The 15,297-nt window shown below is 58.5% G+C and overlaps 1 protein-coding gene across 1 annotated transcript; it reads left to right on the forward strand.

Moving 5' to 3' along the window:
* Window positions 1–1,730: 1,730 nt before the first annotated feature.
* Window positions 1,731–7,329, forward strand: LOC127025975 (scavenger receptor cysteine-rich type 1 protein M130-like). Its single transcript, XM_050911112.1, is given in 8 exon segments — window positions 1,731–2,085; window positions 2,171–2,485; window positions 2,843–2,968; window positions 2,971–3,195; window positions 4,813–4,917; window positions 5,701–5,796; window positions 6,520–6,612; window positions 7,250–7,329. Coding segments are annotated over 8 exon segments (1,395 nt in total).
* The last annotated feature ends 7,968 nt before the right edge of the window (window positions 7,330–15,297 follow it).

Genomic DNA, 15,297 nt, shown 5'->3' on the forward strand with positions numbered 1-15,297 from the left:
TCATCTGGGCCACTTCTCCTGGACCCAAACTACTCCCACCACTGCGGTGCTGGGGGAACCATGCCGGCAGCACAGGGGACCTTGTGTGGGAGCAGTTTGTCTGAGCAGTACCTGTGGCTGTGAGTCTGCAACAGACACATACCCTCGAGTGCTGTGATGGTGTAGAGAAGGGGTGCAGGGGGGCCTGGATGTGTTTGTGTCACCAACACTCCCCCAACAGCTTCCTCTGGGATGTGCAATGGGCAGTTTGGTCACAGCTTGCTTGGAGGTAATGCAGGATGTGGGCATTTAACTGCCAGAGGACTCTGGGAACTGCCAGGTGTTTTGTTTTTTTCCCAGGATTTTTCCGTCTGGTGGAAGGGAAGAGCCGCTGCTCAGGACGTGTGGAGATCCATGATGGGGACCAGTGGAAAACTGTCTGTGCTTCACACTTTGGTGCCAAAGCTGCTGACGTGGTCTGCAGGGAGTTGCAGTGTGGCACAGCCCTGCCTGTCGCTGAGGCAGCTCACTTTGGAGAAGGGATCAGTGCCATGTGGGATGGAGAGCTGCAGTGTGTGGGGAATGAATCCCTCCTCATCTCCTGCCTCAGAGGGTCCTCCAGGGAGCAGCCCTGCACCCACGCGAACAGCGCTGTTGTCACCTGCACACGTAAGGACTCAGGGAGACGGGGGCTGTGCCAGGGGTCGGGGAACAGAGCAAGGAATGTGCTAGGCTGGGTGTGGGGACAGGAGGGATGATGGCATTGTCTGCAGCATGAAAATAGTTGAGAAGGAGAAGAAAGGCATGCTGTCCCTCTGGCCTCTCCCCAGCTCCTGAGGGTACAAGAGCACCAATCCACCCTCTCTCCTCCTCCTCTGTCCCCAGAGTACACAGGGTTCAGGCTGGTGAACGGCAGCACAGCGTGTGCGGGGAAGGTGGAGGTCCAGGTGCTGGGGGCTTGGGGGACCCTCTGTGCCTCCCGCTGGGATCTCTCGGATGCCCACGTTCTCTGTCGTCAACTCAACTGTGGGTTTGCTGAGGCCATTCCTGGAGGAGAGCATTTTGGGAGAGAGACTGGCCCTGTCTGGAGAGACTCCTTCCACTGTGACGGCACTGAAGCCCACCTGGCACAGTGCCCAGTGATCACCCTGGGGGCCTCGCCATGCTCCCACGGGAACACTGCTGCTGTCATTTGCTCAGGTGAGTGCCGGAAAAATGCTGCATTAACTCCATCTGCCCTTTGTGTGTGACACGGCCACCCAAAGCAGGGGTCCCATGGCAGTACCAGGCTGAAGTTCTCCCTGGACAAACCCTGGCATCCCCAGGAGCCATCTGGAGGGCTTTGCCTGCTCAGACTGACCACTCTGCTTTGGGAGAGCTGAGGACTGAACGGAGGCAAGCATCTACCCCCAGGGCAGTGCCTTAGCCCCAGCGCCACCACCAGGCCTGGGCTCCTCTGTTCTCATACTGTGGGATGAGCCCAGGACAGGGCTGCAGGGCTCTGCTCCATCCCTCTGGCTGCAGACAACCACATCGCATCCCCGCAGAGAGCCCTGCAGAGCCCCATCCCACCAGCCAGGCAGGAGCTGCCTGGGTGCTCCCAGCAGCAGCAGACCTGGGTGTGAGCTGCAGAGAGGACCCGGGCTTTGCCCTCACTTCTCATCAGCAAAAGGCTCAATCTTGTCCTCTTTGGTCAGAAAATCCCCCCTCGTCCTGCTCCCTGAAGGATGCCCTGCTCCCCAGTGCCGCCGATGGCTGTGGTATCTCTGTTGTCCCCAGGCTCAGCCGGCTTTGCATCCCTGCGGCTGGTGGGCGGAGGGAGCCGGTGTGACGGACGAGTGGAGATCTTCCAGCATGGGATGTGGGGCAGAGTTCTGGATGACGAGTGGGACATGCAGGAGGCCAGTGTGGTGTGCCGGCAGCTGCGGTGCGGAGAGGCAGGGACAGCCTACAACCCCCCAAAGCCTGAGCGAGGGACGGGCCCCGTGGGGCTGCGAGGGGTCCGGTGCGCAGGGCACGAGGCCAACCTGGCCCTCTGCAACACCTCCCTGCCTGAGAGTGCACCGGCAGCAGGGGTTGCGGAAGACGTGGGAGTCATTTGCTGGGGTGAGCAGCACTGCATGGGCCCCCAGGTGACGGGGTGGGTGGGCAGCCAGGCCCTGACAGCAACTGGGCTTTCTACCCACTACAGGGAGCCGGCGGGTCCGGCTGGTGAACGGGACCGGGCGCTGTGCTGGGAGAGTGGAACTCTACTACCAGGGCACCTGGGGGACTGTGTGTGACGATGGCTGGGACCTGTCTGATGCCGCCGTCGTTTGCCACCAGCTGGGCTGTGGAGGGGCGGTGGAGGCGGCTGGCTCTGCTCGGTTTGGGGAAGGCTCCGGCCAGATCTGGCTGGATGGCGTGAACTGCTCTGGGACCGAAGCTGCTCTCTGGGACTGCCCTGCTGGGCCCTGGGGGCAGCATGACTGCGGGCACAAAGAGGACGCGGGAGTCATCTGCTCAGGTGTGTGCCGGGACCTGTGCTGGGAGCCTGGTTCCTGGGGAGGTCAGGACACAAGGAGAGCCGGGCATGGCCAAGGCTGTTCCTGACTGCCTCTGAGCTCCTGCCCGAGCCCGTCCTGTGGACACCCATGCACGGGCACCCTCAGTCCCACTGGGGGTCCCTGGGGAGCTCAGCAGTCCCCGAGGGTTAGCGGGAAGGGCAGGGGTGTCTGTCCGTCAGGGACTTCTCTCTGCCCCTGGGTGCAAGGGGGACGTGCTGGCCCTGCCCCTGCCCGCCTGAGGGCCTGGGGGGTGCAGAGGTGTCCTGGCTCCCACAGCCCCACACCAGCCTGTTCCCCCTTGGTGCCTTTCCTCACAGAGTTTGTGGCCCTGAGGCTGGAGAACAACGACAGCTGCTCCGGGTGCCTGCAGGTTTTCTACAACGGGACATGGGGGAGCATTTGCTCCAACTCGATGACTCTTGACACGGTGTCGCTGGCATGCAGGAGCTGGGCTGCGGGGATGGAGGATCCCTGGAAACACGCCTGCCCTATGGCAGGGTGTCTGGCCCTGCCTGGCTGGATAACGTGCAGTGTGGGGAGAAAACCAGCTCCTTCTGGCAGTGTCCCTCCACTCCCTGGAACCGCAGTCATGTGAAGACCTGCGAGATGAGATCCACATCACCTGCAATGGTAACCTGGGCACCACTGTCACCCCAGCTGCTGCTCCCTGGTGGGCACGGCCAAACACAGAGAAAGAGCTTGGAAGGGCTTTTCCTTGCCATGTCAGACCCTTCTGCTGCTGGTGGCACAAACGTGACCCCAGCCACCCACGTCCAGCAGCAGTTGCCACCCAGGCTGCCAGCAGCACCTGCGGGAGGCAGAAGCATCTCCAGGTGAGGTCTCAGAAGAGACCAGACAGGGTTCAGAAGAGCCTCCCCTCCATGGACACCCTCCTGCTGCTCTCTGAACCAGGGACCTTTTGGGGCTGAGCAGTCAGGGTCCCCCCACAGTCCTGCGTGTGTCCCCTGAATGACCAGGGTTCGGTTGCTGCCCTGACCAAGATGGCACAGGGAGGTGCAAGCAGAGCTCAGCCCTGCTCTTTCTGCACCATCCCCTGAACCAGCCCCTTCACCACAGTGTTTCCTTCTTCAGGGGGACGCCCAGAAATGCCCCCGACCCCGTTGGCCCCGTGCCCCAACTCCACGAGCTGCACAGGTAGGGAGCTGCTCCCCTGTGTACCCTTCTTGTCTGGCAGGGCTCTGCCTGCTCTCTCAGTGCCATGGGAAGTCTTTGCCTTCTCCAGCCAGGGAGAAGATTCGTGCAGTGGGAGGCGAGGACAGGTGCTCGGGCAGAGTGGAGGTCTGGCACCGTGGCTCTTGGGGGACGGTGTGCGACGATTCCTGGGACATGCGGATGCTGAGGTGGTATGCAGGCAGCTGGGCTGTGGCCCCGTGGTGTCTGCCCTGCATGAGGCTGCGTTTGGGATGGGGATGGGCCCTATCTGGCTGGAGCAGGTGGAGTGCCGGGGGACAGAGCTGTCTCTGCAGGACTGCTGGGCCCGTCCTGGGGACAGCGGTGCTTGCGGCATAAGGAAGATGCTGCCGTGCGCTGCTCAGGTGAGTGGCAGGGCTGGGACCCTTGCTCGGGTCTTGGCAGGAGCTGGGGAAGCTTTACACCCACTTGGCCCTGGCTGGGCCCTGACCTCCCAAGAGAAGGAACATTCTGTAGAGTGCAGGAGGCTGGTGCAAGTGCGGAACAGCCTCGGTGGATCTGGACGTCTCCGGCCATGCCTGTGGGGCCCTGCAGCCCCAGGGCTATCCCCTGGGCTGCCTGTGCCTTCCTGCCTGCCGCCCAGAGCAGAGGCGCTGGGCCCTGTCCCGGCCTCCCTTTCTAGCACTACAGGAGGGGCAATTTGGGGGGGATGTGTCAGGGGCATCTCCAGACACACACAGGGTGTGTTGGGGAGGAGGCTCCCCGGGACCCGCACAACCACCCTTCAGCCCAGCTCTCCTTTGCCTCTTCTGCAGCTACACCCAGGACGGCAGCATTCCCACCCCAAGCAGGTAACTTGTCCTCCCCCGGGGCTGGGTATCCCCGGGGCCAGGCTGTGACCCACAGCTGGATGGAAGGGGCTCCTTGCTGGGGTGTGAAACTCCCAGGAGGAGGCACTGGGGTGGTGGTGGGGGGTTAGGGAGGGTTGTAATTTACTCAGCAGGGTAGAAGCTTGCCCATCACTCACCCCTGGGGCGCTCCACCCTTGCTGCCTTGTGTGATGGGGGTCAGGACTGATGCTGCCTCCACCTCTCCCAGGCCTGGTGCTGCCCCTTCCATGTTCTTGCCCATGCAGATCCCACTCGAGGCCGTCTGACTGGCAGCGGGAGAGTCTCAGTGCCCGTCATCATCTGCATCATCCTGGGGGCCCTTCTCTGCCTGCTCCTGGCCCTCCTGGCGGGCAAGTGCTAAGCACCAGGACTGGGCGCAGAGGTGGGTCCTGCCACAATGGTGCCAGGGGAAGATACCTCCTGGAAGGGCTGTGGGGTGCTGCGGGATGTCAGTGAGGGGCACAGGCAGAGCTGAGGGGGTGGGACTGTGTGCTGCCACCTGTCCCAGACACCACCCCAGTGAGTGCCTGGCCGTGGGGCACCAGCAGCAAGGGGTGGAGAGAGCCCAGAGGTGGGGGGAGCTAGCTAGAGGCAAGGAGAGAAACGGGGAGAGTGGGGCTTGGGGAGATGTGAGCAGAGGGGAGATGGCCAAGGCTGGCAGTGCTCTGGGTATTGGTGGAGGGCGCTCTGGGGCAATGGAGATGCTAGGAGGAGCATGGGGCAGGAGGGTCCATTTCCATGGTGTCAGGCTCCCAGCCTGTCCCTCTGCCCAGCCCTGCCCACCCACCAGAAGGGCAGGGGCCCTGCTATAGACCCGTGGGGCAGAGAGAGGGCAGCTCCAGGTGGAGAGGAAACATGGGAGCTGCTCCAGGGTCAGACAAGGGGGCATGACCCAGGGGCCAGAGGGGCATGAGCGCTGTCTCCAAAGGGATGATGTGAGGGTGATGCTGCCCCAGAGGATCTCCACAGCAATGTTGCCCTCGCCGGGGATGTGGCAGCCATGCCTGGACAGTGCAGTGGGGCTGTGCTGTCGGAGCAGTGCTGAGCTGGCCCAAGGAAGAGGTTTGGGGGAGCCCAGTGGGGTCCCATTGGCTCTCTGCCTGTCCCTCTGCCAGCCCTGCCTCTATCCCCAGGCTCCAGGAGAGCTCAGGAGCTCTTCCCCGAGGCCGTGTACGAGGAGATCGGTTACAGCCCAGCGTGGGAGAAGCAGGCGAGGTTTGGTCGCTCAGGTGGGTGTGGGTCCTCCCTGGAGGCACATCTGCAGGACCCTTTCCCCTGGCCCTAACCCGGAGCTGATCCCCTGAAGCCCCCAGCCCCTGGTCCCTGCAGCACTGGTGCCATGTGGTGTGTGGGGAGAGCATCCAGGTCCTGGGCCCAGGAGAGGAGCTTTCTCCCAACCACCTTTCACCGGCCCAGCTGGACAGCCCCTCTCTTTCTGCCCCTGCACCCCATGTGACATCCAAGGAGGGAGGGAAGGGGCTGTCCTAGGGCACCTCTGGGAGCACCTTTGAGACAGGGTTTGTGCCAGGGGAGCAGGGTAAATTCCCAGCCCTCCTCCCCATGCAGCCCCAGCTCTGTGGGTCCCCCTTCCCCAGCAGTGCTGACCATGGGCCAGGTCAGTGGGGCTCGCTCCATAACACCCACTGTGCATGTCTCCAGGCTCTTCTTCAGAGGAGTCCCTGAGCCAGCTGCAGCCCTCCCCTGGGCTCAGCAAGGAGGAGGATGGTCTGGCATCAGCAGCAGGTAACCGGGGCAGGAAGGGCTTCGTCTCCCTGCAGACATGTGATGGACAGAGGTGTCACTGAGTGTCAGTGTCAGAGATGGGGAGGACACGGGGGTCTCCTGTGGTGCTGCCAACACCAGTGTCTCAGCCCTGTGTCCCTGCGCCTCCTCCCATCCTCTGCTCTGCAGGACGTATCTTCTCACTGTCACCAGCTCCTCTCTCCTTTCAGATGTTCTTGTCCTGGTCGCAGGTGAGCCAGCGGATGGCTATGATGATGCCAGGGAGGTTTCTGACCCTGGAGAGGATGCTGCCCCTGAGCAGGGTGAGTGGGAAATGTCCAGGGTGCCAGAGAAGGGAGGAGTGCCCAGGGATGCACCCAGAGGTGAGAGGGAAATTTAGCACTGCTGGTTCCTGGGGTGCCATCCCTGGTGGCACCTGAGTCACTGCTGTCCTGAGACGCCAACCTCCTGGGAAGGGGGAACCTGCCCCAGGAGTTTTCCTTGGAGGGACTGGGGGTGGGAGAAGGAGCTGAATGTGGTGAGGAGCTGGGAGGAAGATGATGTACAGACCCCATGAGGTGAACTGCAATGTCCTGCCTTGCTGCCTGCAGGGGCCAGCCTGCGCTCCCGGACAAGTGTCGGGGTCCCCAGAGCTGAAGGAGACACCTTGTCCCTATCCCTGGCGAGCATGGGTTATGATGATGCTGAAGAGGTGTCTCTGGCACATCCCCGTGAGGACACAAAGGCTGTGACAGTGGAGCTCTGTGCACAACAGTCCCTGAGCCCCAGGCCAGGAGAGCCCATCCCTGCTGTGCAGCTGGGTGCAGCCGGGATGGAGGAGAGGTCTGTGCAGCTGGGAGAGCTGTGAGCACATGGGAACTGTCTCCCTTGACCCATGGGCAGCAGAAACCACCTGGAGTTTCCCCTCTTTTTATTCCCCTCTTTTTGCTGTGCATCCAGATTTCTTCTTATTAAAAGTCTCTGAGGGCTTTGACCCACAGCTGGTGCTTGCCTGCCCAGGTTTTGGGGTGTCTCCCTGAGGCTCACCAGGGGGAGCAGAGAAGAAGGACGTGGCGGTGCGGAAGGGGCGCAGGCTCGGGGTCAGGCTGTGGGGCTGCGAGAGCCCATGGTCCCTGGGGAATAATCCTGCTGACAGAGACATTTCCATCCTGCTGGCCACAGACACTTTCGAGTCCAAATGGCTCTCTGATAGGTCCCGTGATGCACCTCAGCAGCAGCACCCATTTCCTCACCCTGGGTTTCCAGCTGCTCTTTCCCCTGCCTGGGCCCCGCTGGTCCCACAGCGCAGAGGCCATGACAGAGCTGCCAGGACAGGGGAAGCCCTGGGCTTTTGTCTCACAGAAGAGAGCGCTAAGGTGGCTGCAGTGCCTGAACACCCCAGCCAGCCCCAGGTGGGATCAAGGCCCATGGATTACCTCCCACAATGGTTAGGAGGCAGCTCTGCTCCCCACTGCCCCAGCACAGGGTGCAGAGCCATGTTCTGGGACACAGGCTGAGCCTCCTCTGATGCCCAGGGCAACACCCCTCTGGGCCACACCTGTCCCCAACTCCGCAGCAGGAGCCGTGCAACAGGGTGAGGGAAATGCCCTCCCTGAGGGGAGGTGCCCCCAGCCTCTGATGGCACCCCAGGGCATGTGGGGGAGGGGACATGGGGGCAGAAATCTTACATCCCCCTCCTCCAGGCACTGGGCCTCTCCCTGCACCCCTCTGTCCCCCAACATCCCTGGAGGTGAGGTGAAGGGCAGGCTTCCACCTCCATGGGGCTGCGCATGTGGCTTGGGCTCAGGGACCTTCCCACTCCTTCAGCACTGAGGCCTGTCCTGACAGCAAAGCAGTGCCCTGGGACAGCCCTGGCTGGGGTCTCTGTGGCAGGGTGGCTGAGCGTGTTCAGCTGTTAACTCAAAGGGCAACGGTTTGACCACACACAGGGACGGTGTCCCCATGGTGGTACAGCTGGGGCAATTGTGTTGCCCAGTGCCATAGATTTTTCCCAGTGCCATAGATTTTTTCCCTGCTGAGCCCCTGCCTGGCAGAGAGGGTTTGGGGCAATCAAAACCAGACCACAGTCACCATGAACTTCTGGAGTGGTTGAGTGGCCTTAAGAGGATGGACTGCTCCTTTCTTCTGCTTTGCACACATGGTCCTCAAAGCCCATCCCCGGCAATGACTTTCCCATTCTTGCTCAAGAACAACCTAGAAGGACTCTTTTGGAGCAATGATAATCCTGCAGGCACTACCCCTGTGGCCAAGTATTTGCAAGCTCATGCTCAAAGCTGGCAAGACAGTAACTTTGCTTGTTCAGATGGTGTCTCCCTCTCCCCTCCTCTCCCTTGTGCTCAGGCACAACAAAAGCCAGACTTCCCTGGAGGTGCATGCCTGGGGAGCCAGCTATGAGGCAGCAGAAATGCACGGGTTTAGAACATGCACGTTGCTGTGGGACTATAGGCCAGTCTGTGCCATTCCTTGGCCTGACTGGGTGACTGGGGAGAGGCTGAGACTGAAGACAGAGGGAGATGTCCTGGGTCAAAGTTGTCACTGTGTTCCTGATGGGCAAGAAGGGTTCTGTAGCAGCAAGAGGTTGCAAGAGGGGAGCCCAGCAGCTTGTTGGAGCTCATGAGCAGGTCTTTCTTCCTCTGGGAAGGGACTGATGGCTGTGAAGGGCTGCAGCTGAGCTGGACACTCCAGTCTGGTGGGTGAGCAGATTTGGGTATGGAAACTGGGGACAGCTGAGACACTTGTGCTGTGAGCCTTGGGTTTGGTGCTGAGAAGATGGAGAACACAGAAGCATGTGTGATGCTCAGGAAATGCAGAGGGAGGTAAATTTGGAGAGCAAAAATGACATCCAGTGGTTGAACTGGGGCTGTTTGGAAGTCACTGTGTGAGAGTTGGTGACCTTCCATGCTAGACCCAGGGGAGCCACGGCTGGCATTTCTGTCCCGACCTGTGCCCTGCAGCAGCGAGGAGCCAATGCAGAGGGATGTTCATGTGGGGCCCCCAAGGGGTCCCCCTGTGCTGCGTGTCTCCCTGCTGATGCCCAGAGAGGAGCACATCTGTGTTTCATCAACCATTGCAGCAGGGGGGCAAAGGGGGCCAAGAAACTCTGCTCAGGGCAGCTTGTGACTGGACAATTCAGGAGCCAAGGCACCACAAGGGACCATCCTCAGCATGGCTTTGTCAGCTGTCCCTGGCACATCAGAGGTCTCGCTGTGACAGACCTCTGGAGGGAGGATGCTGCCATTCAGGCCTCAGCGCCAGGGAGTGCCTCTCCCTGGGACTTGGGGGCGGTGGCCTCCCCCATGGGCAGTACGCTCTGCTCTGGGAGAGCATCCTGCTGGGGCAGGATGGAAGAAGGCAGATAGGTTCTGCAAAAATCAAAGGGAGAAAAATCATTGCTGAAGCCCAGGGTTGAACCAGGGACCTTTAGATCTTCAGTCTAACGCTCTCCCAGCTGAGCTACTTCAGCCCTGCCCCAGCAGCCCTTGTCCCAATTCCACCCCTGCCAGGCCACAGGCTGGCACACACGAGGAGAGCTCCTTGGGGACATTCCCAGGAAAAAGCTGTGCCCAGCACCAGGCACAGTGGACCTGGCCTCTCCCTGCCTCCATGGTAGGGAGGTAGACTCCAGGTGTGGGTGGGTGCCAGCTTCCAGCAGGAGTGCCAAGATACGCATCAGGCCTCAATTACAAAGGTGATGGCGGTGAAGGCAAGTGGGCAGGCCAGGCACAGGCAGCTGCAAAGGCTGAGGGCGGAAGAAGTGTGGGGTTGGTGGAAGACCTCTCTCATAGGGAAGAGAGGGCCCAGGGGAGGCAGAGCTTTTGCTGGTGCCTTAGGCTTTTGCTTCATTCTTGCATGAGCAAGAGTCTTTTGTCGAATGTTTGGAGATGACATTTAGGGGGAAAGAAGGCTTGAAAACCTCCAAGGATTGGGACTGCACAACCTCTCAGGGCAACCTCTTCCAGTGCATAAGTGACCTCATGGTTATGACCTCATGGTCCTCATGGTCCTCATCTCCTGCCTGAACATTCTTTCAACTTTTCTCCCTTGCCTCTCATCTTCCCACCATCGCACGATGATGAAGGGTCTGGCTCTATTTTCTTAATTGCCTCATAGGTACTGAATGCTCCATGAGGTTTCCCAAAGCCTTCTCGTCTCCATACTGAACAGTGTTCCCTCAGCCTTTCCTCAGGTGGAAAGTTCTTTCAGCCCCCTGCACACCCACACACACCTGACTGTACTGGTGCCCCTTCACTGAACTTGCTCCAGCTGATCAATGTCTTTCCTGTACTGGGGGCAGGAGGCCCCCAACTCAGTGCAGTAGTGTGCGTGTGGTCTAGCGAGCACTGAATGGAGGGGGAAAATCCCTCCCCCTCATCTCCTGCCCATGCTCCTGTTCATACAGCCAGGACGCTGTTGGCCACCTTGGCTGCTGGGGCTCACTGCTAACTCATGTTGCCTCAGTTGCCGAGGCAAGAAGCTCCGGTGCTAGCACAATCCACAGTGGAGTGCTCTAGCGCAGTGCACAGGGGGGTTTCCTGGACCGGGGGAACCTCAGGGGGAGCCGAGAGAGCCTCCAGGAGCCCGCAGCTGGCAGAACAGCAGCTGACGAGACCTGGGCAGGGCCAGGAGCAATGGCAGCCAAGTTCCCTCACATGTATGAAAGAAGCCCTTAGGGAGCGCTAGTGACCAGGAGCACCGTGAACAGGGCAGGCAAACAGGGTGTGGCATGTCAGCAAACGCGTGGCGTGGCAGATTGCATGGCAGTTCACACGGAAGGGCGTGCAGGAAGGGCGCTGAAGCTCTGCCAGGTCGACCAGGGAGTGATGGTATCCACCCGGCAGAAAGCCATGGCCTCTCTAAACTCTGCACCCACTACGACTCACGCAGCTTCCCAGACGGAGCTCCGGTGGGAACATGCTGCCACCCAGGTGTCAGGCTGCAGGGTGTGCCCTGCTCTTCTGCCAGCATCGGACAGCAGCAGTGAGCACAGCTGTGGGAGGTGCGCCCAGCTAGAGGAACTACTCCGCTTAGTGACAGAGCTCCGGGAGGAGGTGAGTAGGTTGCAGAGTATCAGGGAGTGCGAGAGAGAGATGGACTACTGGAATCGCACCCTGCCTTCCCTGGGACAGGCCCAACAGGCAGACAGGACGCATGAGATGGAGGATTCCTATCCTCTCTCCGCCTGGCTGAACACAGGGACTTAAGGGATAGGGGGCAATGGCGACAAGTTCCTGCCCAGTACAGCAGGCGCATCTCCTCTCTGACGAGACCCCACCCTCCCAGATGCCCTTGCACAATAGGTACGAGGCTCTGCAAGTGGCACCGAACAATAACAAGGACAATGGTTCATCTAGCTTGGAGGTGTCGCTGAGGTTAAGTCGGCCTACATCCCTGCGTCAAAACTGCTTCCATAAAGAAAAAAAGACGGAGGTAGCAGGGCTCATTGGAACAGCTTTAAACTAGAGTTGAAGGGGGAAAGGGATAAAAGCAGGCTCCCTAGAGATAAGCCTTTGGGCAGCACACCAGTGTTTGATGGAACAATGGGCTAGCGAGGTCCTTTGGTCTGCCATCTCAGTGGAGGTAGGGGATGGAGATCCATGTGGCAGCAAAGATGGAAGGGTTATGGATGTGTTAGAAACCACGGAAGCGCCTGAGAATGGTCATGTAGGAATGATGGCTTCTCCCCCAAAAAGGGGGCAGGATTGATAGCCCAACTGAAGTGCATCTACATCAATGCAAGCAGCATGGGCAACAAACAGGAGGAGCTGGAAGCCATTGTGCAGAAGGAAAACTATGATCTAGTTGCCATCACAGAAATGCCATGGTGGGATGACTTGCACAACTGGAGTGCTGCAATGGATGGCTATGAACTCTTCAGAAGGGACAGGCAAGGAAGGAGAGGCGGTGGGGTAGCCCTGTATGTTAGGGAGTGTTTTGACTGTCTAGAGCTTGATGATGGTAATGACAGGGTTGAGTGTTTCTGGGTAAGAATCAGGGGGAAGGCCAACAAGGCAGATATCATGGTGGGAGTCTGTTGTAGACCACCCACCAGGATGAAGAGGCAGACGAAATATTCTCCAAGCAGCTGGGAGAGGTCTCACAAGCGCTAGCCCTTGTTCTTGTGGGGGAGTTCAACTTACCAGATGTCTGCTGGAATGCAGCAGAGAGGAAACACTCTCGGTGGTTCCTGCAGTGTGTGGAAGAGAACTTCCTGACACAGCTGGTGAGGGAGCCAACTACGGAAGGCGCCCCACTGGACCTGTTGTTTGTGAACAGAGAAGGCCTTGTGGGTGATGTGATGTTGGAGGCCGTCTTGGGCATAGCAATCACAAAATGATAGAGTTTTGGATTCAAGGAGAAGTAAGGAGGGGGTCAGCAGAACTGCTACCTGGGACTTCGGAGGGCAGACTTTGGCCTGTTTAGGAGACTGGTTGACAGAGTCCCTTGGGAGGCAGTCCTGAAGGGCAAAGGAGTCCAGGAAGGCTGGGCATTCTTCAAGAAGGAAATCTTAAAGGCACAGGAACAGGCCATCCCCATGTGCCGAAAGACGAGCCAGCGGGGAAGAAGACTGGCCTGGCTCAACAGACAGCTTTCGCTGGAACTCCGGGAAAAAAACAGTTTATGACCTTTGGAAGAGGGGCAGGCCACTCAGGAGGACTACAAGGATGTCCTGAGGTTATGCAGGGAGAAAATTAGAAGGGCCAAAGCTCAACTAGAACTTAATCTGGCTACTGCCATAAAAGACATGAAAAAATGTTGCTATAAATACATTAGCAACAAAAGGAGGGCTAAGGAGAATCTCCATCTTTTATTGGATGCAGGGGAAGCAGAGTGACAAAGCATAAGAAAAGGTTGAGGTCCTTCAAACCTTCTTTGCTTCAGTCTTTAATAGTAAGACCAGTTGTTCTCTGGGTACCCAGGCCCCTGAGCTGCAAGACAGGGAGCAGAATGAAGCCCCCATAATCCAAGGGGAAATGGTTAGCAACCCGCTAAACCACTTAGACACACACAAGTCTATGGGGCCGGATGGGATCCACCCAAGCGCACTGAGGGAGCTGGTAAAAGTGCTCACCAAGCCACTTTCCATCATTTATCAGCAGTCCTGGCTAACTGGTGAGGTCCCAGTTGACTGGAGGTTAGCAAATGTGATGCCCATCAACAAGAAGGACTGGAAGGAGGATCCAGGGAACTACAGGCCTCTCAGTCTGATCATGGTGCCAGGGAAGGTTATGGAGCAGATCACCTTGAGTGCCATCACACGACACGTACAGGATAACCAGGCGATCAGGCCCAGTCAGCATGGCTTTATGAAAGGCAGGTCCTGCTTGACTAACCTGATCTCCTTCTATGACAAGGTGACCCGCTTAGTGGATGAGGGAAAGGCTGTGGATGTTGCCTACCTAGACTTTAGCAAAGCCTTTGACACCGTTTCCCTCAGCATTCTCCTGACGAAACTGGCTGCTCATGGCTTGGACGGGTGCACTCTTTGCTGCGTAACAAACTGGCTAGCTGGCCGGGCTTCAAAGAATTGTGGTGAAAGGAGTTCAATCCAGTGTTGGCGGCTGGTCACAAGAGGTGTTCCCCAGGGCTCAGTATTGGGGCCAGTTCTGCTTAATATCTTTATTAATGATGTGATGAGCGGGTCGAGTGCACCCTCAGTAAGTTTGTAGACGACACCAAAGTTGGGCGGGAGTGTTGATCTGCTTGAGGGTAGAAAGGCTCTACAGAGGGATCTGGACAGGCTGGATCGAGGGCCGAGGCCAATTGTATGAGGTTCCGCCAGGCTAAGTAAGTGCTGCGTCCTGCACTTGGGTCACAACAATCCCATGCAATGCTCCAGGCTTGGGGAAGAGTGGCTGGAAAGCTGCCCAGCAGAAAAGGACCTGGGGCTGTTGGTCGACAGCCAGCTGAAGATGAGCCAGCAGTGTGCCCAGGTGGCCAAGAAGCCAATAGCATCCTGGCTTGTATCAGAAATAGTGTGGCCAGCAGGACTAGGGAAGTGACTGTCCGCCTGTACTCGGCACTGGTGAGGCCGCACCTCGAATACTGTGTTCAGTTTTGGGTTGCTCACTACAAGAAAGACATTGAGGTGCCGGAGCATGTCCAAAGAAGGGCAATGAAGATGGCGAAGGGTCTAGAAAACAGTCCTGTGAGGAACGGCTGAGGGAGCTGGGGTTGTCTAGTCTGGAGAAAAGGAGGCTGAGGGGAGACCCTATCGCTCTCTACAACTACCTGAAAGGAGGTTGTAGCGAGGTGGGGGTCGGTCTCTTCTACCAAGCAGCAAGTGATAGGACAAGAGGAATGGCCTCAAGGTGCACCAGGGGAGCTTTAGATTGGATATTAGGAAAAATTTCTTCACCGAAAGGGTTATTAAGCATTGGAACAGGCTGCCCAGGGAAGTGGTTGAGTCACCATCCCTGGAGATATTTGAAAGATGTGTAGACGTGCAGCTCCTGCCATGAAGATGTGTCCATGGGAGCAAGACGCCCAAGCCCCCTTCTAGCCTGTGGCTCTCTGGGCAATGCTGTCTGTCCATGGGTGGGGATAAAGCTGACTCTTTTTGCCAGAAACCCCAGCTTCAAGGAATCAAAAAGCTCCTAGATCTTTCCTGGGGAGGGGAGGTTTGAACTGGATTCCTCTGCTCTCAGCAGTATCCAATTTCCTTTCAAGGAACAGCTGGGTGTGATCCTCCTCCAGATGGAAGAGGTGCAAGCCCAGGGCAGCTGACAAAAAGTCTGATGGACAGGCTGACTCTCCTCACTCTGCACTAAGGGTCTGCCCGTTTGCATCCCAGGACTCTCAATGTAGCACTCGTAGCGTAGCAGAAATGCCAAGGCTGTCTGCCTTCAAAAAGCACTCCTCCGTAGGACAGGGCAACAGGAGCAAAAGCCAGACAACCAAACCCCCACAGCTCTGCTCTGCAGGCGGGTGAATTGGGAGGGGCAATGCTGAAATCTCTTTGATTTCATGAGGGGATTTAAACAGAGATC

The sequence above is a fragment of the Gymnogyps californianus genome, chromosome 26 (genome assembly GCF_018139145.2).
Source record: "Gymnogyps californianus isolate 813 chromosome 26, ASM1813914v2, whole genome shotgun sequence".
NCBI classification, from domain to species: Eukaryota; Metazoa; Chordata; class Aves; order Accipitriformes; family Cathartidae; genus Gymnogyps; species Gymnogyps californianus.